Source organism: Rhinatrema bivittatum, chromosome 2, assembly GCF_901001135.1.
Source record: "Rhinatrema bivittatum chromosome 2, aRhiBiv1.1, whole genome shotgun sequence".
Taxonomy (NCBI): domain Eukaryota; kingdom Metazoa; phylum Chordata; class Amphibia; order Gymnophiona; family Rhinatrematidae; genus Rhinatrema; species Rhinatrema bivittatum.
The window spans coordinates 84,094,157-84,118,609 of NC_042616.1; the positions used below are offsets into that span (position 1 = coordinate 84,094,157).

Sequence of the window (24,453 nt, forward strand, 5' to 3'; positions counted from 1 at the left end):
TCCCCCTTCTACAAAGGGGAGACTGGCTCTGCTCTCTAGACCTCCAGGACACTTACATTAGGGATGTGAATCGTTTTTTGACGATTTAAAATATCGTCCGATATATTTTAAATCGTCAAAAATCGTTAGGGCCACGATACAATACCAATTCCCCCGATTTATCGTCAAAAAATCGTAAATCGGGGGAAGGGGGAGGGCAGGAAAACCGGCACACTAAAACCCCCTAAAACCCACCCCCGACCCTTTAAATTAACTCCCCCACCCTCCCGAACCCCCCCCCCAAATGCCTTAAATTACCTGGGGGTCCAGCGGCACACTAAAACCCCCTAAAACCCACCCCGACCCTTTAAATTAAATCCCCCACCCCAAATGCCTTAAATTACCTGGGGGTCCGTAGCGGCAGTTCGTAGCTTAAATTACCCCCGGGTCCGTAGCTAAATCGGGGGAAGGGGGAGAGCAGGAAATCCGGCACACTAAATCGTGGTGTCTTCAGCCGGCGCCATTTTGCAAAATGGCTGCCACAAAATGGCGGCGGCCATAGACCAATACGATTCGACGCAGGAGGTCGTTCCGGACCCCCGCTGGACTTTTGGCAAGTCTTGTGGGGGTCAGGAGGCCCCCCCAAGCTGGCCAAAAGTTCCTGGGGGTCCAGCGGGGGCCCTGGAGCGATCTCCTGCCGCGAATCGTTTCCGTACGGAAAATGGCGCCGGCAGGAGATCGACTGCAGGAGGTCATTCAGCGGGGGTCCGGAACCCTCGCTGAATGACCTCCCTTTCCCCGATTTAGCTTTCCCCGATTTAGCTACGGACCCGGGGGTAATTTAAGCTACGGACCGCCGCTACGGACCCCCAGGTAATTTAAGGCATTTGGGGTGGGGGATTTAATTTAAAGGGTCGGGGTGGGTTTTAGTGTGCCGGGGGTGGGTTTTAGGGGGTTTTAGTGTGCCGCTGGACCCCCAGGTAATTTAAGGCATTTGGGGAGGGTGGGGGATTTAATTTAAAGGGTCGGGGGTGGGTTTTAGGGTGCCGGTTCACGATTTTAATGATTTTAACGATACTCTAAACACCCAAACGGCGACGATACGATTCCCTCCCCCTCCCAGCCGAAATCGATCGTTAAGACGATCGAGGACACGATTCACATCTCTAGCTTACATACATATTGCAATAACTCCATCTCATCGGAGATTTCTGCGATTTCTCGTAGGCTCAAAGCATTACCAATATCGAGTACTACCATTCGGCCTAGCCTCTGTCCACGAGTCTTCACCAAGTTCCTCGTAGTAGTAGCAGCAGGGTTCCTCAGAACTCAAGGTGTCCAAGTCTACCCCTATCTCGACGATTGGTTGATCAGGGCTCCAACACAGCAAGCTGTTTTGACGTCCCTACATTTCACCTTGCACACCCTGATCTCTCTGGGGTTTCTCATCAATTATCCAAAATCCAACTTGGTCCCATCGCAAACCCTGTTGTTCATAGGAGCAGATTTGGACACCCTCAAGGCAAAGGCATTTCTTCCTCGAGAATGAGCTCTTATCATCTCCTCTCTCGCCCATCAGCTGCAGTCTCGACAGCGCTTCACCGCATGTCACCTTCTGGTCTTGCTAGGACACATGGCGTCCTCAGTACAAGTCACTCCCATGGCTCGTCTCGCCATGAGGATCCTACAGTGGACTCTAAGGTCACAGTGGATTCAGTCATCTTAACCACTATCAGCTGTTGTCCACATAACCAACCCACTTCGTCTATCTCTAGCTTGGTGGAGGAATCAGGCCAATCTCCTTCAAGGTCTGCCTTTTCAAGCTCCAGACCCTCAAATAATCCTTACAACAGATGCCTCCAACATCAGTTGGGGAACACACATTGCCAATTTACAAACTCAATGGTCTTGGTCTCCACAGGAAGTCAAACACCAGATCAATTTCCTGGAGCTACGAGCAATCAGATATGCTCTCAGAGTATTTCAGGATCGCCTCTCCTACCAGGTCATCCTGATTCAAATGGACAACCAAGTGGCCATGTGGTACATCAACAAACAAGGAGGAACAAGCTACCGCCTCCTGTGTCAGGAGGCTGCGCAGATATGGTTGGAAGCCCTCTCCCACTCGATGTACCTCAGGGCCACCTACTTGCTGGGAGTGGGCAATGTGTTGGCAGACAAGCTGAGTCCACCTTTCGACCACACGAGTGGTCTCTCAACCTCACAGTAGTGGACTTGATATTCCACCGTTGGGGTTAGCCTCACATAGACCTCTTTGTGTCACCTCATAACTGCAAAGTAGAAAACTCTTACTCCCTCACTCGCAGCCAACACTCACAGCCAAGAGATGTGTTCTCCCTCTCATGGGCCACCGGTCTCTATGCATTCCCTCCACTTCCACTTCTCTTGAAGACTCTCGTGAAGCTATGTCAGGACAAGGGAAGCATGATCCTGATCGCACCTCACTGGCCACGTCAAGTGTGGTTTCCAATTCTTCAGGACCTCTCCATTCGCAGGCACATTCCCCTGGGGAAGGACCCGCTTCTGATCACGCAGAACAACAGGTGCCTTCACCACCCCAATCTTCAGGCCTTATCCCTGACTGCCTAGATGTTGAAAGGTTAATCCTGCAGCCTCTCAACCTTTCGGAGCCAGTTTCCCGTGTCCTGATTGCTTCACGGAAGCCTTCCACGAGAAAATCTTTACAAATGGAACAGGTTTAAGTCATGGTGTTCTTCTCAGTCCCTTGATCCCTTTACCTGTTCCACCACAAAGTTTCTAGACTATCTCTGGCATTTGTCAGAATCAGGGCTAAAAACTTCCTCCATCAGAATGCATTTCAATGTGGTAGCTGCCTTCCATAAAGGTGTCGGGGACGTTCCTATTTTGGTACAACCCCTCGTAACAAATTTTCTGAAAGGCTTGCTTCACCTCAAGCCTCCACTGCATTTCGACGTATTGGCGATCCGCGACGTATTTTGTCCTATCTGTTAAATACGTGGGGAGGCGAAACGCATCGCGACTCCCCAAGTATTTAACGGATTTTCTGTTTAATTCGGTGCGCCCAGCGGCGCTCGCTTTTCTTCGCCCCCATTAGCTACTTACTATCTACGATTTGCACAAAATGGCAGCCCCCCCTGCGGTAACCATGCCGACCTGTCTGACCCTTTCCTGTGAGTCACAGTGACTCACAGGAAGGGGTCGGACAGGTCGGCATGGATACCGGAATGCAGCGTATCCACGCTGACATTGCCTGAGCTGCACTGAATGCAGCCAATAGCGCTGTCATTCAGTGCTCTCTGTCGATTTCACTGATGAGCCAGCAGTATAAAAACATCAGCATGAGGAGCCACGCACTTATTTTCAGTGATGCTGTGGGGAGGTGGGCTGCTGGGTGGAAGAGGGAGGAGGCTGAACTAAGAGAGATAGGCTACTAGTAAAGGAAAGAAAATTATTCTTTGGTTTGCTGCAGTGCCAGGGTCAGCTACAGCTACTACTAGTCCTGTTTCTTTCAAGCTGTTTATTTTGGTCATCTCTTACTGAGAAGAAAAGCTGTGATAGGTCAGCTAGCACTGACCACCATTTAGGGTGTTGGGCTGGCTTGGAGAGATATATTATTTTCAATTTCATCCATTTTTCTGGAGTGACAAAAATTCCTGCTTTTTAAAATTCCAATTACTTAGTCTCTTAGTGCACTGGGCTTCACTGGGCAGTTTAACAGGCTGGGTCTGTGCAGTCAAGTGCCCAGGGAGTCTGCCTCTTTTGTGCTTACAAGCAAGCAGCTTCTGTGGGCACGCCACACACATTAGTGCACTGCCAGGCACCGTGACAGTGGGCAGTGGGTAGCTTTAACAGACTGATCCTAACTATTGGCTGGGTCTGTGCAGTCAATTGCCCAGGGAGTCTGCCTCTTTTGTGCTTACAAGCAAGCAGCGTCTGTGTGCACTTCACACACATTAGTGCACTGCCAGGCACCGTGACAGTGGGCAGTGGGTAGTTTAAACAGACTGATCCTGACTATTGGGTGGTTCTGTGCAGTCAAGTGCCCAGAGAGTCTGCCTCTTTTGTGCTTACAAGCAAGCAGCATTTGTGTGCACGCCACACACATTAGTGCACTGCCAGGCACCGTGACAGTGGGTAGTGTTACTACTCAGTCACATTAAATCCATAATGTCAGGGAAAGAGAGATGTAATCGAGTGATTGGGACTGGAAGAGGAGGCACCTCAAAAGACACTAGTGCAACACCACCAGTACAGCTAAAAAGGCAACTGTCGCAATCTAAACTCTTTGTAGGGGATGGCAGTTCCATGCCAAAAAAAATGAAATCTGACCATGATACATCGCCATCGCCACCACTTGTTTCTGGCCCTGTAGTTTTGGAGGTGAGGGAAGGGGAGGCAGAGTCATGCCAGACAAAATGTAGACACCCAAAAGCAGCAGGGGGACAGAAGTCTCGTCTAACACTTAGCGTTGATAAGGTAGCACAGTCACTGTTTGCTTCTGATTCAGATGAAGAATCTTCTTGTTTGGGATTCTCTTCAGAAACGGAAGAAGTAATAGCTGACGAATCTTCAGTAGAATCAGTTAGTCCTGTCTTAGCCTCCAGAAATATGCAGCAGGGGAGAGATGACAGTGATAACGAGGAGGAGGAAGAGCAGTCAGTACGGGCACAGAGGGTGACTGATGCCCCCTCTGGCATTGCTTCTCAGGGTGCACCCACTACCTCAACTCCAGTGCTAGCATCCACCCCCAAGGTGTTAGAGAGGGGAGGATCACGAAAGACATCTCCGATCTGGAAACACTTTAAAGTGACGGAAGACCCACGTTATGCTCGTACCTCCCTGCTTGATGTACCACATGGCTACTGTGTTGGCCGTTTGGATGAGAACAGTCTTGCGTGAAAGGCAGTCTTTGAACGCATGCAGCGCATAACGTATAGCTCGAAACTCCAGGAAATTGATTTGAAATGTTGCTTCGAATTTTGTCCAAGTCCCCTGAGTTTGGAGAGTGTCTATGTGAGCTCCCCAACCCAAGGTGGATGCATCTGTACTTAATGTTATCTGAGGGACTGGTTGTTGGAAGGGTAGGCCCTTGCGCAAATTGTCCTTGTTCGCCCACCAAAGTAGAGAGGAATGTAGCTGGTAGGTTACTTGAATTGAAGCATGCAGTGGTTGAATGGCTTGGATCCATTGTGATCTTAGTCCATTGAGTTACTCGCATGGCTAGTCTTGCCGTAGGAGTGACGTGCACTGTGGAGGCCATGTGGCCTAGTAAAGTTAGAAACTGATGAGCTGTTGCTTGTTTGAATGAATTGAGTTTGCCAATAGGGATAGTGTTTCTGCTCGATCTTCGGGTAGAAAGGCCTTTGCGAGGATGGTGTTCAATTCTGCTCCTATGAATTGAAAGAGATGAGATGGAGTAAGATGGGATTTTTGATAGTTGATGAGAAAACCCATCAAATGGAGAACAGTAATTGTTTGATTGAGAGAAGTTAGAGCTCCTTGTAGAGATTGACTTCTGATGAGCCAGTCGTCTAAGTATGGAAACACATGGACATTTTACTTGTGAATACTGCTTGTGAATACTACAAGACATTTTGTGAATACTCTGAGAGTAGAGGCAAGTCCGAATGGCAGAACTCTGTATTGAAAATGTTGATGACCCACCATGAAGCGCAGGTACTTGCGAAGAGGAAGGAATATTGGAATGTGAGCGTAAGCGTCTTGGGGATCCAGAGAACAAAGCCAATTCCCTTTTGAAGAAGTGGAAGCATGGTGCCTAGGGATACCATCCTGAACTTTTCTTTCTTGAGAAATTTGTTGAGATTTCTGAGATCGAGGATGGGACGTAGGCCCCCGGTTTTCTTTGGAATAAGGAAATACCGGAATAGAAACCTCTGCCTGCTGAGACCGGGGCACCGGTTTTACAGCCCCGGATTTCAGAAGGGTGGACAATTCTACTTGTAACTGAAACATGTGATGTTTGTTGAGATGAACCTGAGTCGGTGGAAATTCTGTGGGAATTGAAAGAAAGTTGAGTTGGTATCCTCGAGATATTATGGACAGAACCCATTGATCCGTTGTTATTGCAACCCAATTGTGGTAAATTTTGGATAATCTGCCTCCTACGGGGAGTTCTGGCCGAGCATTTGTGGAGAGGCTGAGTTCCCTGGTTGGATTTTCAAAAGCCAGCCGTAGGTCCTGTCTGAGTAGCAGGTTGGGGCCTAGTTGTCCTTTGCTGACATGATTGTGTTCTTTGTTGGGTTCTGGATTGCCTGGGCCTAGACGCAGGAGGATAATATCTTTTTTTATGGTAATAGGGTCGTCTCATGTCTCTCCTTTGAGGTCTACAGGTGGCATGTGTAGTGGGGTCCTAGGGAAGGGAGGAAAGTTGTCATAAGGTCTCATTATGTTCTTTCAACTGAGACACCGCTTCTTGTACCTTTGTACCGAATAAATTGTCCCCTGTATAGGGGAGGTCCACCAATTTATCTTGGACCTCTGACCTAAGGTCTGAGGCCTTAAGCCAGGCCCACCTTCTGGCACTAATGCCTGAGGCTGCCACCCTTGAAGCTGTCTCGAAAGAATCGTATGCAGCTCTTATTTCATGTTTACCAGCTTCAAAAGCTTTATTTGTGATGTTTTGTGCAGGTTGTCTATATTCTTGTGGAAGAGATGGTATAAATTCTTCCATTTGCTTCCAGAGGTTTCTCTGGTATTGGGTGATATACAATTGATAGGATGAGATCCTAGAATTGAGCATTGCACCCTGGAATACCTTGCGGCCTAGAGAATCTAAGAACCTGTTGTCCTTTCCAGGAGGATTGGATGAGTGAACTCTTGTCCTTTTAGCCTTTTTCTGTGCAGGTTCCACAACTACCGAATTGTGGGGTAGCTGTGATTTTTGATAGCCAGGCGTAGCTTGAACCAAGAACGTGGAGTCCATCCTTTTGTTTACTGAGGGAACAGAACAGGGATGTTCCCAAAGTCGGTGTTGTAGTTGTAGGAGGACATCATGTATAGGTATTGCCATTACTTGTTTAGGAAGGTCAACAAATTGTAAGACCTCTAGAGTTTGATGGTGGAGATCCTGTTCTGACTCCAACTTAAAAGGGATAGAGTCAGCCATGTCTTGCACAAAGGTTGAACATTTAAGATCCTCTGGAGGGGATTGTTTCCTAGGGTGTGATGGTGAAGGATCAGACATAAAGGTTTCAGAAGAAGTGTCTGATGCAGTATCACTCCATGTGTCATAATCTGGAGTGTGCTGTGGTTTCATCACAGTTTTTGGTGGAGGAATCAAACCAGAGGGCCCTGGTAGGGGATCCTGAGGAGAAGAGTCCTCTTCTTGCGTATTGGAGGGCAAAGAGTCCAATAAATTCTGGTATTTCTTCTGTATAACAGAATACAATGCTGCTTCTGATGATACTGGGGCCCCAGGAGGCAGCGGCATCATCGATGAACTGTGTGGCATCGATGGTATCAAAGATTTCGATGTGTGTTTCGATGGCATCGTCGATGTTTAAGTTTTTTATGTGACGGTGCAGAAGTGACAATAGGCACCGATATTTGAACTGAGGATGTAGTTAGCATTGATGTAATCTCTGAAGCGAGAGGAGGCATCAACATCGGCATCGATGGAGTAGGAGTACTTGATGTCCATGGCATCAGGGATTCCCGCGGCATCGGGAAGGTACCCGGCATCGGGAAGGTACTTGGCATCGGCGCCGTCGCTGGAACTAAATCAGTCATCGGTACCGGTGGTACCGGCATTGGTGACATCAGAGGTAAGGAAGACGTCACCGGCATCGGCGGTATTGCCGGCATCAGTGTAGTCACCGGTAGGTGTTCCTTTATGGCCTGCAGTACCGCTTCTTTGATGAATAATGTCAAGTCTTGTGGTACTGGGGGAACGCTTGACACCGGTGGAGGCGGAGACATTAGTACCTGCGGTGGAGCCGGTACTACCGAGGGAGGCCTAGGAAACAGCGAGGTATCTTTGTGCTTAGGCCATTTTTCGCTCAGTTCCTCATGGGAGGATACAGTTGGTGATGTCGAGGCATGCCAATGACGATGTTTATGTCTAGGCCTTACCCCCATAGCCGAATGTATCGATACCGTCGACGGTGTTGGCGAGGATCTGTCTCCCGAACCGTCCCGTCGGCGCTTTTTTTAACAAAATTTTCTTGGGAGCTCCTGCCGGTGACGATTTCGATGAAGTTGATGGTAAAGGAATCAATTGTAGACGGAAAAGTTGTTCTATTTTTTCCTGTCGTAATTTTCGTCCTTTTAGTGTCATTTCCTGGCATTGCTGACAGGAGGAAATGTCGTGTTTTTCACCCAGACGACGCATTCTAAATGCGGGTCTGTGATCGACATTGTGCGATTACAGGTCGGGCATTTTTTGAAACCCGATGCCATGGTGACATCGACGGCCGTCGATGACTGAGAAAAATTTGAAATAGCGTTATTAAAAAATAAACGCTGAATTACCTCACCAGCCGGTGAAGAAGAGAAATGAGTGAGATCCCGTGTGGGAGAGATGTTGCAATAATGACTTTTTAAATCAGAAACTGAGAGTAATCTCAGAGGGCTCCGATAACCGTGATGCTGACAGCAGCACGGAAAAATGAAGTCTAGAGTGAGACCCCTGTGGCAGAGAATATCATGGCATGCTGGGCATGCTCAGTGGCCTCACAGTGCCAGTCAAAAGTTTCTAGAAACTTTGACAGAAGTTTTTCCCGCATTAGGGCTCCGTCAGTGACGTCACCCATATGTGAGGACTAACATCCTGCTTGTCCTGGGATAATATCCTCTTTTTTGGCAGTAGTAATTCTTTTGATAGTATAAATTATCTAATGAAAATATTTTTCGTAAGGTTGAAGTGAATTTTAGATTGTGGTTGTGTCTAGGACATGTTTAAATATCACTCTCATTCTCCTTATCTAGGAATAGCCTAGTGGTTAGAGCAGTGGACTATGAACCAGGAGACCAGGGTTTAAGTCCTGCTGTTGCTCCTTGTGACTTTGGGCAAGTCACTTTACCCTTCATTGTCTCAGGTACAAAAACTTAGATTGTAAGCCCTCTGGGGATAGAGAAATACCTACAGTACCTGAATGTAAACTGGTGTGATATCTCAGTTGAGATTGAATGTCAGTATAAATAAAAAAAATATATTTGTTAACTTTTTTAGTTTCTTTGTTTTGATGTTGTATTTAATGTTTTTTAATTTTAGTATCCCCTGAGGCAGCCATAATATAAGGCAAAACCATGTGCCCATGACAGGAAGAATTTGCTGGATCTACATTGGATCTGATATTAGTGTAGAGGTTTTTTCTACTCATTAACAATTGCAACTTGTTCCATTGTGTCTTCTGATGTTTCTACAGACTTAGCATTTCATACTCTGGACTTAGAGCTTTACACTGTTCTGAGTTGTTTGATGACTAGAATCAGCTGCAGTTTGAAGATTCATCTGATCAGTTTTAGCAGCAGCTTCTCTGCTACAGATACTAATTTATCAGCTATGCACATATAAGAGTCTTTTGTTTTTTAGCTGGGGATGGGATTGCCATTGATTGATTTTATTGTATATTTTGTTGTGGGTGTGGGTGGGATCATCGTTGATTGATGTTATTGTAGGGCTTCCCAAACTTTTAGCCAATGTGACCCTATTTTACCACTTGAAAATTCACATGACCCCAGAGGATGACCAAACCAGAGGAGCGGGGGTGTGGTTCATCTGCAACAATCACCATCCCCTTATTCCAACTGATTTTCCTCTGGAAAATTACCCTTATGTATAATCATTCAGTGAATAATTAGTGCTCTGATGTACAGGTTAATATAACCAAGAAAATACTCCATTGTGAGTTACCTTGTTCAAAGTTTCAACAACTTCTTTCTTCTTACTGTTTTTATAAACCTTAGCTAGTAAAATCAAGTACTTGACATCATTTATCAAGGAGGGCAAGTCACCAACTGAAAAAGTAAAAAAAAAAAAGATTATTTTTTACTGCTGTGTAAACATAGTCAATTATAAATTGTTATTTATATTTATGGTCCCTAATAAGGGATCTATTAACACAATAGAAATCATTGTCCTCATGAAGGAGAAAAATAAGGGGCTCTTTGTAATACAAGCTCAAATATAATTAAGAATATAAGAACAAGAGAATTTCTATACTGGGTCAGAAGAGGGTCCAGCAAACCTAGTAGAGATGTGAATCGTGTGATCGATCGTCTTAACGATCGATTTTGGCTGGGGGGGGGAGGGAATCTGATCGTCGCGGTTTCGTTTTTTTTTTTTTTTAAATCGTTTAAATCGTAAATCGGGGGAGGGTGGGAAACCGGCACACTAAAACAACCCTAAAACCCACCCCGACCCTTTAAAATAAATCCCCACCCTCCCAAACCCCCCCCCCCCCAAAATGTTTTAAATTACCTGGGGTCCAGTGGGGGGGGTCCCGGTGTGATCTTCCACTCTCGGGCCACGGCTGCGTTAATAGAAATGGCACCAGCACCAGCCGTATTGCTGTATTGCAATACAGCCCGAGTGCAGGAGGTCGCTCCCAGACCCCCGCTGGACTTTTGGCAAGTCCTGTGGGGGTCAGGAGGCCCCCCAAGCTGGCCAAAAGTCCCTGGGGGTCCAGCGGGGTCCGGGAGCGATCTCCTGCGCTCGTGACGTCGGGGGACAGGAACCAAAATGGCGCCGGCGCTACCTTTGCCCTGTCATATGACAGGGCAAAGGTAGCGCCAGCGCCATTTCTATTAATGCAGCCGTGGCCCGAGAGTGGAAGATCACACCGGGACCCCCCCCCCCACTGGACCCCAGGTAATTTAAAACATTTGGGGGGGGGTTTCGGGAGGGTGGGGGATTTATTTTAAAGGGTCGGGGTGGGTTTTAGGGTTGTTTTAGTGTGCTGGTTTTCCCGCCCTCCCCCTTCCCCTCCCCTTCCCCCCTCCCCCGATTTACGATTTTTGACGATAAATCGGGGGAATTCCTATTGTATCGCGCCTCTAACGATTTTTGATGATTTAAAATATATCGGACGATATTTTAAATCGTCAAAAAACGATTCACATCCCTAAAACCTAGTATCCTGTTTCTAATAGTGGCCAATCTAGGTCAACAGTACCTGGCAGGATCCCAAACAGAAAATAGATCCCATGCTGCTAACACCCGGAATGAGTAATTGCTTTCCCCAAGATCATCTGGTCAACTACAGTTTATGGACTTCTTCTCCAGGAGCTTGTCCAAACCTTTTTTAAACTCAGCTATGCTAACTACGTTTACCACATCCCGTGGCAATGAATTCCATAGCTTAACTGAGCATTGAATGAAAAATATTTTTCTATGATTTGTTTTAAATATGCTACTTATTAACTTTATGGAATGTCCTCTAGTTTTCATATTTTTAAAAACATAAATAACCAATTCCAATTTACCCATTCTATTCCATTCATGATTTTTAAGACCACTATCATATCCCTCCAGTCGTCTCTTCTCCAAGCTGAACAGTAGAGATGTGAATCGTGTGATCGATCGTCTTAACGATCGATTTCGGCTGGGAGGGGGAGGGAATTGGATCGTCGCCGTTTGGGTTTTTTAAATATCGTGAAAATCGTGTAAATTGAAAACCGGCACACTAAAACATCCCTAAAACCCACCCCGACCCTTTAAAATAAATCCCCCACCCTCCCGAACCCCCCCCCCCCCCAATGCCTTAAATTACCTGGGGTCCAGTGGGGGGGAGGGCAGGAAAACCGGCACACTAAAACAACCCTAAAACCCACCCCGACCCTTTAAAATAAATCCCCCACCCTCCCGAACCCCCCCCAAATGTCTTAAATTACCTGGGGTCCAGAGGAAGGGTCCCGGTGCGATCTTTTACTCTCGGACCTCCGGTGCTTGTAGAAATGGCGCCGGCGCTACCTTTGCCTTGTCATATGAAAGGTCAAAGGTAGCGCCGGCGCCATTTTGTTTTTTGTCCCCCGAGGTCAGGAGCGTAGGAGATCGCTCCCGGACCCCCGCTGGACCCCAGGGACTTTTGGCCAGCTTGGGGGGGCCTCCTGACCCCCACAAGACTTGCCAAAAATCCAGCGGGGGTCCGGAACGACCTCCTGCAGTCGAATCGTGTTGTCTATGGCCGGCGCCATTTTGCGCAAAATGGCGGCGCAAAATGGCGCCGGCCATAGACAACACGATTCGACTGCAGGAGATCGTTCCGGACCCCCGCTGGACTTTTGGCAAGTCTTGTGGGGGTCAGGAGGCCCCCCCAAGCTGGCCAAAAGTCCCTGGGGGTCCAGCGGGGGTCCGGGAGCGATCTCCTGCCGCGAATCGTTTTTCCGTATGGAAAAACCAAAGGTAGCGCCGGCGCCATTTCTACAAGCACCGGAGGTCCGAGAGTGGAAGATGACATCGGGACCCTTCCTCTGGACCCCAGGTAATTTAAGGCATTTGGGGGGGGGGTTCGGGAGGGTGGGGGATTTATTTTAAAGGGTCGGGGTGGGTTTTAGGGTTTTTTTAGTGTGCCGGTTTTCCCGCCCTCCCCTTTTCCCCCGATTTACGATTTTTTGATGATAAATCAGGGGAATTGTTATTGTATCGCGGCTCTAACGATTTTTGACGATTTAAAATATATCGGACGATATTTTAAATCGTCAAAAAACGATTCACATCCTTACTGAACAGTCCTAATCTATTCAGCCTTTCCTCGTAGGGGAGGCATTCCATCCTCCTTATCATTCTGGTTGCCCTTCTCTGTACCTTTTCCAGTTCAACTGTATCTTTTTTGAGATACGGCAAGCAGAATTGCACACAGGTTTCACCTTGGAGCGATACAAAGGCATTATGATATTCTCCATTTTATTCTCAATTCATTTCCTAATAATTCCTAACATTCTGTTTGCTTTTTTAACTGCCACTAGACACTGAGCAGAGGATTTCAAAGTATTGTCTACGATGATGCCCAGATCCTTTCTCCTGGGTGGTAACTCCTAATATTTATTTATTTATTTATAACTTTTTCTATACCGAAGTTCAAATAACAGAGTTACTTATCACTACGGTTTACATTTCAACCATAAAATAGACAGTAACAATCATGTAACCACAGAGTGGATTACTTTTCCCCATGTGCATCACTTTGCACTTGTCCACATTAACTTTCATCTGCCATTTGGATACCCATTCTCCCAGTCTCACAAGGTCCTCTTGCAATTTCTCACAATCTGCTTGTGATTTAACAACTCAGAATATTTTTTTCTTTCCAGTACAATATGAAATTTAATGTCATTCAAGTTACACTGAATGGGGAATTCTGCATATCAAAGATTATAATTTTGGAAAAAACAGAGTTGCTTACCTGTTAACATGCCTTTTGAGGTATTCAGATGGAGCCCAGCATGGAAAATATACTTCAAATTTTCCACATTGAGCATGCCTCACTGGCCATGTGCAGCATACCAGATGGCCACTCAGAGCCTCCTTTAATCTAATTCCCTAGTTTATACTTTGAGAAGCCAACTCCAAGGGGAGGCAGGCAGATTCTGTGAGAACTGACATCCTGCTGTCCTCAGGGAAAACCTGTAACAGGTAAGCATCTCTGTTTTTACTCCAACAAGCAGGATGGAAGTCCTCACAAGTAGGGAATCCCTAGCTATAGCATGCCATGCACCAAACCATAAAGTATAAAAAAAGAAAACAGTGCCAATGGGCATCCAAATCCTTTTTGGTGGCATCATGCCTTTTTCTGTATAATATCTTTTTGTACAGGCAGCCTAGAAGAAAAATAATGAGCCCTAGAAGGGATTCAGATAGGTTCTACATCTCAAATAAATTGCATAGGATAGACAGGTCAATCCAAATGTCACATTCAAGCAATAATGCAATGTGAATGTGTGGAGAGAACTGCACATCAAAGCCTGAACCCTCCACATCCACCTTTAGAAAAAACTTTAAAACATGGCTTTTTATCAAAGCTTTCCCCCAATAAACTTGATAGATTTCTTCCCCTTATACACGGTTTTGTTCCTTTTATTATCGATGAGAAACTGAATTTTGGTTTCATAATGTTAGCTTATTATCTTATATAGTTCTATGTTTAATTTATTGATAATTATTAGGGTTTTCTTTTTTTTTTCCCCTTATTCCACAAGCTGTTTTTCAACTGTTATACTGTATTAGGTCTTCAATAATATTTGTTGACAATTTGTTTCAATTTAAACCGGTGTGATATTTTGAATTGAATGTAGGTATAAAAAAGCAAATAAATAAATAATAAATATATCTTCTCCATGTGAACCTATCTGAGGTGGGCTACCAATGCTGGTATAGCTCTTACATTATGAGCCTTTACATGACCCACCAGATTCAGGCACACCTGAGTATAAGAGAAGAAGTTGCAATTTGCTCACTAATTTGAGAGAGTGTGTTTGGCAATAATAATCTCAGGTTTGTCAATGTCAAAAGAAACAAAAATCTCGGTAGAAATTTTATGAACGTCAACCTGTTATGCTTGGCCGACCATGAGCCTACCCCACAGCTGGCCGCACTCAGCTGATACCCAGGGCAGCGGCCAGAACGCCGACGCTGCCACAACTTCCCCAACTCAGATGCAGCAGGCCGCTGCACTAGAGACCACACCGCACCAAGGATAATGCTGTTCATAAGAACTTAAAAGAACATATGAAATTGCCATGCTGGGTCAGACCAATGGTCCATCAAGGCCAGCATCCTGTTTCCAACAGAGGCCAAACCAGGCCACAAGAACCTGGCAATTACCCAAACATTAAGAAGATCCCATGCTACTGATGCAATTAATAGCAGTGGCTATTCCCTAAGTAAACTTGATTAATAGCCGTTAATGGACTTCTCCTCCAAGAACTTATCCAAACCTTTTTTGAAACCAGCTACACTAACTGCACTAACCACATCCTCTGGCAACAAATTCCATAGCTTTATTGTGCATTGAGTGAAAAATAATTTTCTCCGATTAGTTTTAAATGTACTACTTCCTAACTTCACGGAATGCCCCCTAGTCCTTCTATTATTCGAAAGTGTAAATAACTGATTCACATCTACTCGTTTAAGACCTTTCATGATCTTAAAGACCTCTATCATATCCCCCCTCTGCCGACTCTTCTCCAAGCTGAACAGCCCTAACCTCTTCAGCCTTTTCTCATAGGGGAGCTGTTCCATCCCCTTTCTCATTTTGGTTGCCCTTCTCTGTACCTTCTCCTTTGCAACTATATATTTTTTGAGATGCGGCGACCAAAATTGTACACAGTATTCAAGGTGCGGTGTCACCATGGAGCGATGAGACATTATGATATTTTCCATTCTATTAACCATTCCCTTCCTAATAATTCCTAACATTCTGTTTGCTTTTTTGACTGCTGTAGCACACTGAGCCGATGATTTTAAAGTATTATCCACTATGATGCCTAGATCTTTTTCCTGGGTGGTAGCTCCTAATATGGAACCTAACATCGTGTAACTACAGCAAGAGTTATTTTTCCCTATATGCAACACCTTGCATTTGTCCACATTAAATTTCATTTTCCATTTCGATGCCCAATCTTCCAGTCTTGCAAGGTTCTCCTCTAATGTATCCTGTAATGTGATTTAACTACTCTGAATAATTTTGTATCGTCCGCAAATTTGATAACCTCACTCGTCATATTCCTTTCCAGATCACCGGTCCAAGTACGGATTCCTGAGGCACTCCACTGTTTACCCTTTTCCACTGAGAAAATTGACCATTTAATCCTACTCTCTGATTCCTGTCTTTTAACCAGTTTGTAATCCACGAAAGGACATCAGCTCCTATCCCATGACTTTTTAGTTTTCGTAGAAGCCTCTCATGAGGGACTTTGTCAAATGCCTTCTGAAAATCCAAATATACTACATTTACCCGTTCACCTTTATCCACGTGTTTATTAACCCCTTAAAAAAAATGAAGCAGATTTGTTAGGCAAGACTTCCCTTGGGTAAATCAATGTTGACTGTGTTCCAATAAACCATGTCTTTCTATATGCTCTACGATTTTGATCTTGAGAATAGTTTTCACTATTTTTCCCGGCACTGAAGTCAGGCTCACTGATCTATAGTTTCCCGGATCGCTCCTAGAGCCCTTTTTAAATATTGCGGTTATATTGGCCACCCTCCAGTCTTCGGGTACAATGGATGATTTTAATGATAGGTTACAAATTTTAACTAATAGATCAGAAATTTCATTTTTTAGTTCCTTCAGTACCCTAGGATGCATACCATCCAGTCCAGGTGATTTGCTACTCTTTAGTTTGTCAATCTGGCCTACTACATCTTCCAGGATCACATCTCCGGAACTGGTATCGCCCCAACATCCTCATTAGTAAACACGGAAGCAAATAATTCATTTAGTCTTTCTGCAATGGCCTTATCTTCCCTAAGAGCCCCTTTAACCCCTCGGTCATCTAATGGTCCAACCGTCTCCCTCACAGGTTTCTTACTTCGGAAATAATTTTTAAAGTTTTTATTATGAGTTTTTGCCTCTATGGCCAACTTCATTTCAAATTCTCTCTTCGCCTGTCTTATCAATGTTTTACACTTAACTTGACAATGCTTATGTTTTATCCTATTTTCTTCAGATGGATCCTTCTTCCAATTTTTGAAGGATTTTTTTTTGGCTAAAATAGCCTCTTTCACCTCACCTTTTAACCATGACGGTAATCATTTTGCCTTCCTTCCACCTTTCTTAATGTGTGGAATACATATGGACTGCGCCTCTAGAATTGTATTTTTAAACAATGTCCATGCCTGTTGAACACTTTTAACCTTTGTAGCTGCACCTTTCAGTTTTTTCCTAACTATTTTCCTCATTTTATCAAAGTTTCCCTTTTGAAAGTTTAGTGTTAGAGCTGCATATTTATTTATTGTCCCCCTTCCAGTTATTAGTTTAAATTTGATCTTGTTATGATCACTGTTGCCAAGTGGCCCCACCACTGTTACCTCTCTCACCAAATCCTGCATTCCACTAAGAATTAAATCTAAAATAGCTCCCTCTCTTGTCGGTTCCTGAACCAATTGCTCCATGAAGCAGTCATTTATTACATCCATAAACTTTATGTCTCTAGCAAGTCCTGATATTACATTTACCCAGTCAATATTGGGGTAATTGAAATCTCCCATTATTATAGTACTGCCAAATTGGTTAGCTTCCCTGATTTCTCTTAGCATTTCAACATCTGTCTGACCATTTTGTCCAGGTGGACGGTAGAATACTCCTGTCACTATACTCTTACCCAACACACATGGGATTTCTACCCATATAGATGCTACTGAGCATTTAGTTTCTTGTATGATCTTTATCCTATTGGACTCTATACCCTCCCTGACATAAAGTGCCACATCCCCACCAAGTTGATCCTCCCTATCATTGCGATATAATTTGTACCCTGATATAGCACTGTCCCATTGGTTATCCTCCTTCCACCAAGTCTCTGTGTTGCCAATGATGTCAATCTCATCATTTGCTGCTATACACTCTAACTTTCCCATCTTACTTGTTAGACGTCTGGCATTGGCATACAGACATTTCAAAGTGTGTTTTTGTTTGTATTAACAACCTGCTTTTCAGTTGTTAGGGATAATTCAGAAATCATTAACTTCGGTGATTTTTTACATATAGGCACATGGAATATGTTTGCTTTTAATGGAACCTCTCTGTTGGGATGCCCTAACTTTCCTGTTTCATTAGTATCCTTCAAGGATACATTCCTCCGAACCATGCACTGCTGAGTGACTGTCGGCTTTCCCCCTTGTTCTAGTTTAAAAGCTGATCTATCTCCTTTTTGAAAGTTAGTGCCAGCAGCTTGATTCAACTCTGGTTAAGATGGAGCCCATCCTTTTGGATGTCCCTAGGCGTGCGCGCATCTCTCTTCAATTTAAAGGGCCCTTGGCGGCAAACTTCCTGCGGCACCCACCAATGACATCTCTGCAGCTTCCCTATTTAAAGCTCAACCTGGCCTGCAGGAGACACCTCAGCAACAGCTTGAGCTCCTAGAAGTAGCTGGTTGCTTCTCTCCATGTTCCTGACTCTGGCCCTTCATCTTGCCTCCCTTCTGGACTACTTCTCTGACTCTTGACCACTTGCATGTCTCCTGGATTTCATCTTATTGCCATCTGTCTTGACCATTTTCTCATCTCCTGAATTTCGCCTTGATTGCTGCCTGTCTTGATCTCTTGTTTGCTTCCTGGACTTCCCTTGATCACCGCCTGCCCTGACCCTTGGTACGTCTTGACTCTGTTTTTGCCTGCTGTCATCATGGGATCCTTCTTCATCAGAGACCTGCATCTAAATTCAGCCGGCCCCGGCATCCAAGGGCTCAACCTGCGGGGAATGATGGCTGGTATTGATGAAGGCCCAATTGGGTCTCCACACCGGTCAGTTCTGCCAGCCGATGGCGAGGACCTGCAGGGCTCCTCCCTCAGGTAGCATCAACCTCGCCTCTGTCCCAAGGGTCCACCCTTGCAACAGTCTGCTGAGGCCATGGACCCAGTGGAGCTTTCTGGCCTCCATGCCATTCCAGGTTTGGCTCAGAAAATACAGCAGCAGCAACAATTTCTGGAAGCACTGGCAAGTTCGATGGAATGACTGAGTGCCCGTCTTGACATGAGCACTGCCTTGACAAGCCTAGGGGTTCCAGCAACACCAGTAAGTTTGACGGTCGTCCCCCCCCACCCCCCCAATTCATCTCCCAGGGTTTCCAAGATATGCGGGGATCCTAAAAAATGTCGTGGATTCCTGAATCAGTGCTTTATGCCCTTTTCTCTTCAGCCGGCACAGTTTTCCAAAGATACCATTAAAACTACCTTCATCCTCTCTCTTCTGGATGGGAAAGCCTTAGCCTGAGCCTCGCCACTCTGGGAGCAAGGAGATCCTTTACTTCAGGACATACAACTCTTTGTCAAAGCCTTTAAACAGGTATTTGATGAACCAGAATGTTTGGCCATAGTCGGTTCGGATCTATTGCACCAGCGGCAGTGTGCTAGACCCCTGATGTATTATGCTATCGAGATCCGCATGATGGCCATGGAACTAAATTGGCGAGAGGGTTGCCTCCAGAGCATTTTTTAGAAGGAATATCCCCCTGAATTATAGACAAGCTAGCCGCCAGAGATCTACCTGATTCCCTAGATGCCCTCATAGATCTGACCGGGAGGATTTATTGCATCTTCAACAGCAGGCTTGGGAATTATGAGCACCATGCAGGCAGGTGCTACTGGCCCCATCGTTTTCTCATCCCCATATGCCAACTGTGGTGACAACACCCACTTCGACCTGTCCGGAGGAACCCATGTAGCTCGGATGGAGGCACATCATGTTGGAGGAGAAACACCGTCGCCGTACCTTGGCCATCTGTTAATTTGAATGTTAATTTTGTAAACTGTTGTGATCTTGATATGGAACGATGGTATATAAGATGTCTAAATAAATAAATAAATACTGTGCAGGCAAGGGGCAACTTCTAGCACAATGCCCAGTGAAACAGGCAAACTGCTGAGCCTAGGAACAAGTCTAGGGGAGATGTCCCTAGGCTATACTACTCTTGCTCTCCAACTCACCCTTCCCATGGAAATCACCTCAGGAAACCATGTATTCTCCACCATCACACTAGTGGACTCTGGCAAGGGGGGAAATTCATCATGAAGGCACTGTGGATTACCTGAGACTACCAACAGTTTCCAGAAACACTCCATTGGTTACATCTTCCATTTACAGGGTGCTCCTCCCGGGTCAGATCACTTCTACGTCTGTGCCACTATGCCTCTGCACCAGTGTCCTACATGTAGAGGAGATAACCTTATTTGTCTTCAAGAAGGCTGTACACCCAGTTGTGCTTGTATTACCCTGGTTGCAGCTTCATTCTCCCAGTTTCAATTGGGGAACCCTGCAGTTAGTAAAGTGGGGTCCCTACTGCCGTACCTCCTGTCTTTGTCAGATTCTGAGTCTGTCTCCTGTCCTGCTAGCCACAGCCTCCTTGATACTACCATTGCAGTAGACTGATTTTGCAGATGTATTCTCTAAGAAGAAAGCAGAGACCTTACCGGAGCATTGATCCTTTGACTGCACCATCAATCTTATACCAGGTACTACTCCACCACAGGGAAGAGTCTACCCACGATCTCTGCCAGAAATGAAGGCTATGTCTCAGAACATCCAGGAGAACCTCGCAAAGGGTTTCATTCGACCATCTAAGTCCCCGGTCGGGGAAGGCTTCTTCGTATCAAAAAAGGATGGTATACTATGACACTGCATAGACTATTGGGGTCTGAATGCTATAACAAAGAAAGATCGCTACCCCTTGCCCCTTATCTCTGAACTTCTTGATTGCCCTTTAGGGAGCCAGGATATTCACAAAACTTGACCTCTGTGGGTGTACAATCTTATCTGCATTAAATCAGTTGAAGAATGGAAAATGGCATTCAACAAATGAGATGGCCATTACGAATACTTGATAATGCCCTTTGGCCTCTGCAACCCTCCCATCATGTTTCAAAACATGATGAAAAAGATTTTCCAAATCTCTTGTACGACTGAATGGTGGACATTCTCATCTTTTCCAAAAATCTTTCTTCTCATTGTCAACACATTTGGCAAGTTCTCCAATGCCTACACTCTAATAAACTGTATGCCAAGCTCGAAAAGTGCAGTTTTGAAAAAGAGAGCTTGCCCTTCTTGGGGTATTCTCTAACCGTGGCTTTTACATGGAGCCTGAGAAAGTGGAATGTATTCAGAACTGGCCATAAACTACAGTTCTCCATCCTTTGCAATGGTTCTTGGGATTTGCAAACTTCTATTGACACTTTATTCCCAATTATTCTCAGATTGCAGCACCCCTCACAGCGCTCACCAAAAAGGGAGCAAATACCAGGGACTAGCCTCCAGAGGCAGTCAATGCCTTCCTCAAATTGAAGCAAGCCTTCTTTCAAGAACCTTGCCTCTGTCACTCTGATTCCACACATCCTTTTATACTTGAAGTGGACACTTCTTCAGTGGGAGTCGGGGCAGTATTAAGCCAGTATTCTCACTCAGGGATCCTTCGTCCTTGCTCATTTTCTCAGAAAGTTTCACCTGCTGAATGAAACTATGGCATCGTGGACAAGGAATTATTAACTTTAAAGATGGAACTCGAAGAATGGCGACATTGGTTAGAAGGAGCGCAACATTGCATCATGGTTTACACTGACCATAGAAACTTAGAACACCTCCACCCAGCATTTGGCCACCCACCAAGCCCAGTGGTCCCTGTTTTTCTCCCACTTCGACTTTAAAGTGAGTACAGACTGGCAACCAAGAATACTCAGTCAAATGGCCTATCCCAGTCCTTTGAGGTAGAAGACACACCTGACTGGGTACATCATTGACCTGGCGTGAATTCTATCACCGTGACCATCCCTCCAGGAAAGATGGTCATTCCACTCTGCCTCTGTCAAAAGGTTTTGGAATGGTCCCCCAATTCTTGTGTCCCAGGCCATCCTGGTCAGGTCCTGACCCTCGCACTCCTCCAACAGTATTACTGGTAGCACCAGATGCAAAAGGATGTCAAGGCCTATGTGGACTCCTGCCTGACCTGTGCCCAGCAAAAACCTATGGTGGGTCGATCTTGGGAGCTGTTACAGCCGTTGCCAGCCCCATAGGAACCTTGGACCCATTTGACCAAAGACTTTCTGGTGGACCTTCCCCATTTCTAATGGCTAAGAAGAACATAAGAAAATGTCATACTGGGTCAGACCAAGGGTCCATCAAGCCCAGCATCCTGTTTCCAACAGTGGCCAATCCAGGCCATAAGAACCTGGCAAGTACCCAAAAACTAAGTCTATTCCATGTTACCATTGCTAATGGCAGTGGCTATTATCTAAGGGGCGGATTTTAAGAGCCCTGCTCGCCTAAATCCGCCTAAATCTGGGCGGATTTAGGCGAGCAGGGCCCTGCGCGCTGGTGCACCTATTTTACATAGGCCTACCGGCGTGCGCAGAGCCCCGGGACTCGCGTAAGTCCCAGGGTTTTCTGAGGGGGGCGTGTCAGGGCGGGCCCGGTCGGCGCGGCGTTTTGGGGGCGTGTCGGCAGCGTTTTGGGGGTGGGCCCGGGGGCGTGGTTACGGCCCGGGGCGGTCCGGGGGCATGGCCGCGCCCTCCGTACCCGCCCCCAGGTTGCGTCCCGGCGCGCCAGTGGCCCGCTGGCGCGCGGGGATTTACGTCTCCCTCCGGGAGGCGTAAATCCCCCGACAAAGGTAAGGGGGGGGTTTAGACAGGGCCAGGTGGGTGGGTTAGGTAGGGGAAGGGAGGGGAAGGTGAGGGGAGGGCAAAAGAAAGTTCCCTCCGAGGCCGCTCCGATTTCGGAGCGGCCTCGGAGGAAACGGGGGTAGGCTGCGCGGCTCGGCACACACCGGCTATATGGAACCGATAGCCTTGCACGCGCCGATCCAGGATTTTAGCGGATACGCGCGGCTACGCACGTATCTACTAAAATCCCGCGTACTTTTGCTTGCGCCTGATGCGCCAGCAAAAGTACGCCAAATCGCGCGGTTTGAAAATCTACCCCTAAGTGAATTTAATAGCAGGTAATGCACTTCTCCTCCAAGAACTTATCCAATCCTTTTTTAAACACAGCTATACTAACTGCACTAACCACATCCTCTGGCAACAAATTCCAGAGTTTAATTGTGCGTTGAGTAAAAAAGAACTTTCTCCGATTAGTTTTAAATGTGCCCCATGCTAACTTCATGGAGTGCCCCCTAGTCTTTCTACTATCCGAAAGAGTAAATAACCAATTCACATCTACCCGTTCTAGACCTCTCATGATTTTAAACATCTCTATCATATCCCCCCTCAGTCGTCTCTTCTCCAAGCTTGCTTTTTGCGCTTTCCGGTGAAAGAAAAAATCTTGCAAGTGGCCAGGCAATAGAAGACATGGGAATGGGAAGCGCATTCGATTGCCGTGCTCACCGACCTCACGCCAGGAATCCTTAAACGCCGGCAGGAATACTGGCAAATTACCTCGCTCTTCGGCAAGAAGACTTTCGATTTCGATGGCTATCCCGACGGGGATCTCCATGACGATCAAGGGGGCTACTTCCAGGGTAGCCTCCCCATCAAAAGCTATCGCCATTTTGAAGGCGGCAGGCTTCACTGTACAACAAGCAGTGCCAGCGGAGCAGAGAGAACGGCGAGAGCCTCCACGATGGCAGAGGATGGAGAAAGGTGGCCACCTCCTGCGAAGGCACTCCGAGATGCCTATGCAGCCCTCGATAGAGGACCAGGGCTGAAGATTACAACCACAGCAGGGAGGCAGTTTGGCCTACTAACTCAGTCGACAGACTGGTAACCACTCTGACGTCGAGGAAATCGGCGTGCACGCTAGGCGCAGACATTTTGTTATCTTGAGTATAAGTTTTATATGATCTCTTTCATTCTATGAGTATGTTGTGTGTCTTATGCTTGTGAAAAGTAATGGGGGAGGGTATGGCTGATCACCCGGGGCAGCCCAGGAGTTGACCATCAAACCCAGTCACATACTGACCACTCCTGCTTTGCAGGAAGGCCATAGGCTTATAGCATTTGAAAACAGGGGGTGGGGGGGGGGGGGGGAACCGGCGATGAAAATCTGGAGAGAGGTGAGGGGAACAGATTCGGGAATGGAAGAGTCACCGGCTGACTCGGTTTTTACTTTCAGTGCTGGGAAAAGGGTTCCTGGGTTACTATATCTGCTTCTCTGTGGCTGGCCAGCACCGGTAGGGCGATATGTGGTAGCGCTGATACTGGAGGGATATTGTATATCTGTTTTGGGGAAGATGTATGTCCATGAAAGTGCTAATTCATCACATAGATAATGACTCATGACACTACAAATTCTATCTTTGAATGTTAAGGGCATTAATCTCCCACGCAAACGACAGCTCCTCAAGCAGGACCCACAGTTACAATCCGCTAATATAATATGCTTGCAAGAGACGCATTTAAGACATCGGTATGAACATGTACTAGCATGGTCATGCTTTGTATAAAGATTCTTTTCTGCTGCACATAAGAATAGCAAATATGCGGGTGTGAGCATCCTTTTTAAACAGGGAATGGATTATAAAATCAGCAAACATATAGAAGATGACGATGGGAGGTACCTCTTGGTCAAATTTGAATTGAGGGAGGAACTCTACACGCTAGTAACCATCTGCGCCCCAAACACTGATCAACAGAGTTTCCTTGACAGGATTGGCAAACTGTTACGCAACGAAGGGGAGGGGAATCTGATATTGGCGGGAGATTATAACTTAACCATAGATCCCAATTTAGACAATTCAGGAGGAAGTGGTAGAGGGTCGGGCAGGCCAGACGCAGACTGAAGTCCCTCATGAAGACATGGCATCTTACAGATGTATGGCGCCAAAGAAATTTAACCAGCAGGGATTACACATTCTATTCCTCCCCAC

At 46.1% G+C, this 24,453-nt stretch overlaps 1 protein-coding gene across 1 annotated transcript in view; it reads right to left on the minus strand.

The window, feature by feature from the left end:
* TTC21A (tetratricopeptide repeat domain 21A) overlaps window positions 1-24,453 on the minus strand; it is a 406,154-nt gene that overhangs the window by 82,318 nt on the left and 299,383 nt on the right. The window contains exon 19 of the mRNA XM_029588390.1: window positions 9,857-9,960. Within this exon, the coding sequence (XP_029444250.1) occupies window positions 9,857-9,960 (104 nt within the window). The remainder of the gene's footprint in view (window positions 1-9,856; window positions 9,961-24,453) is intronic.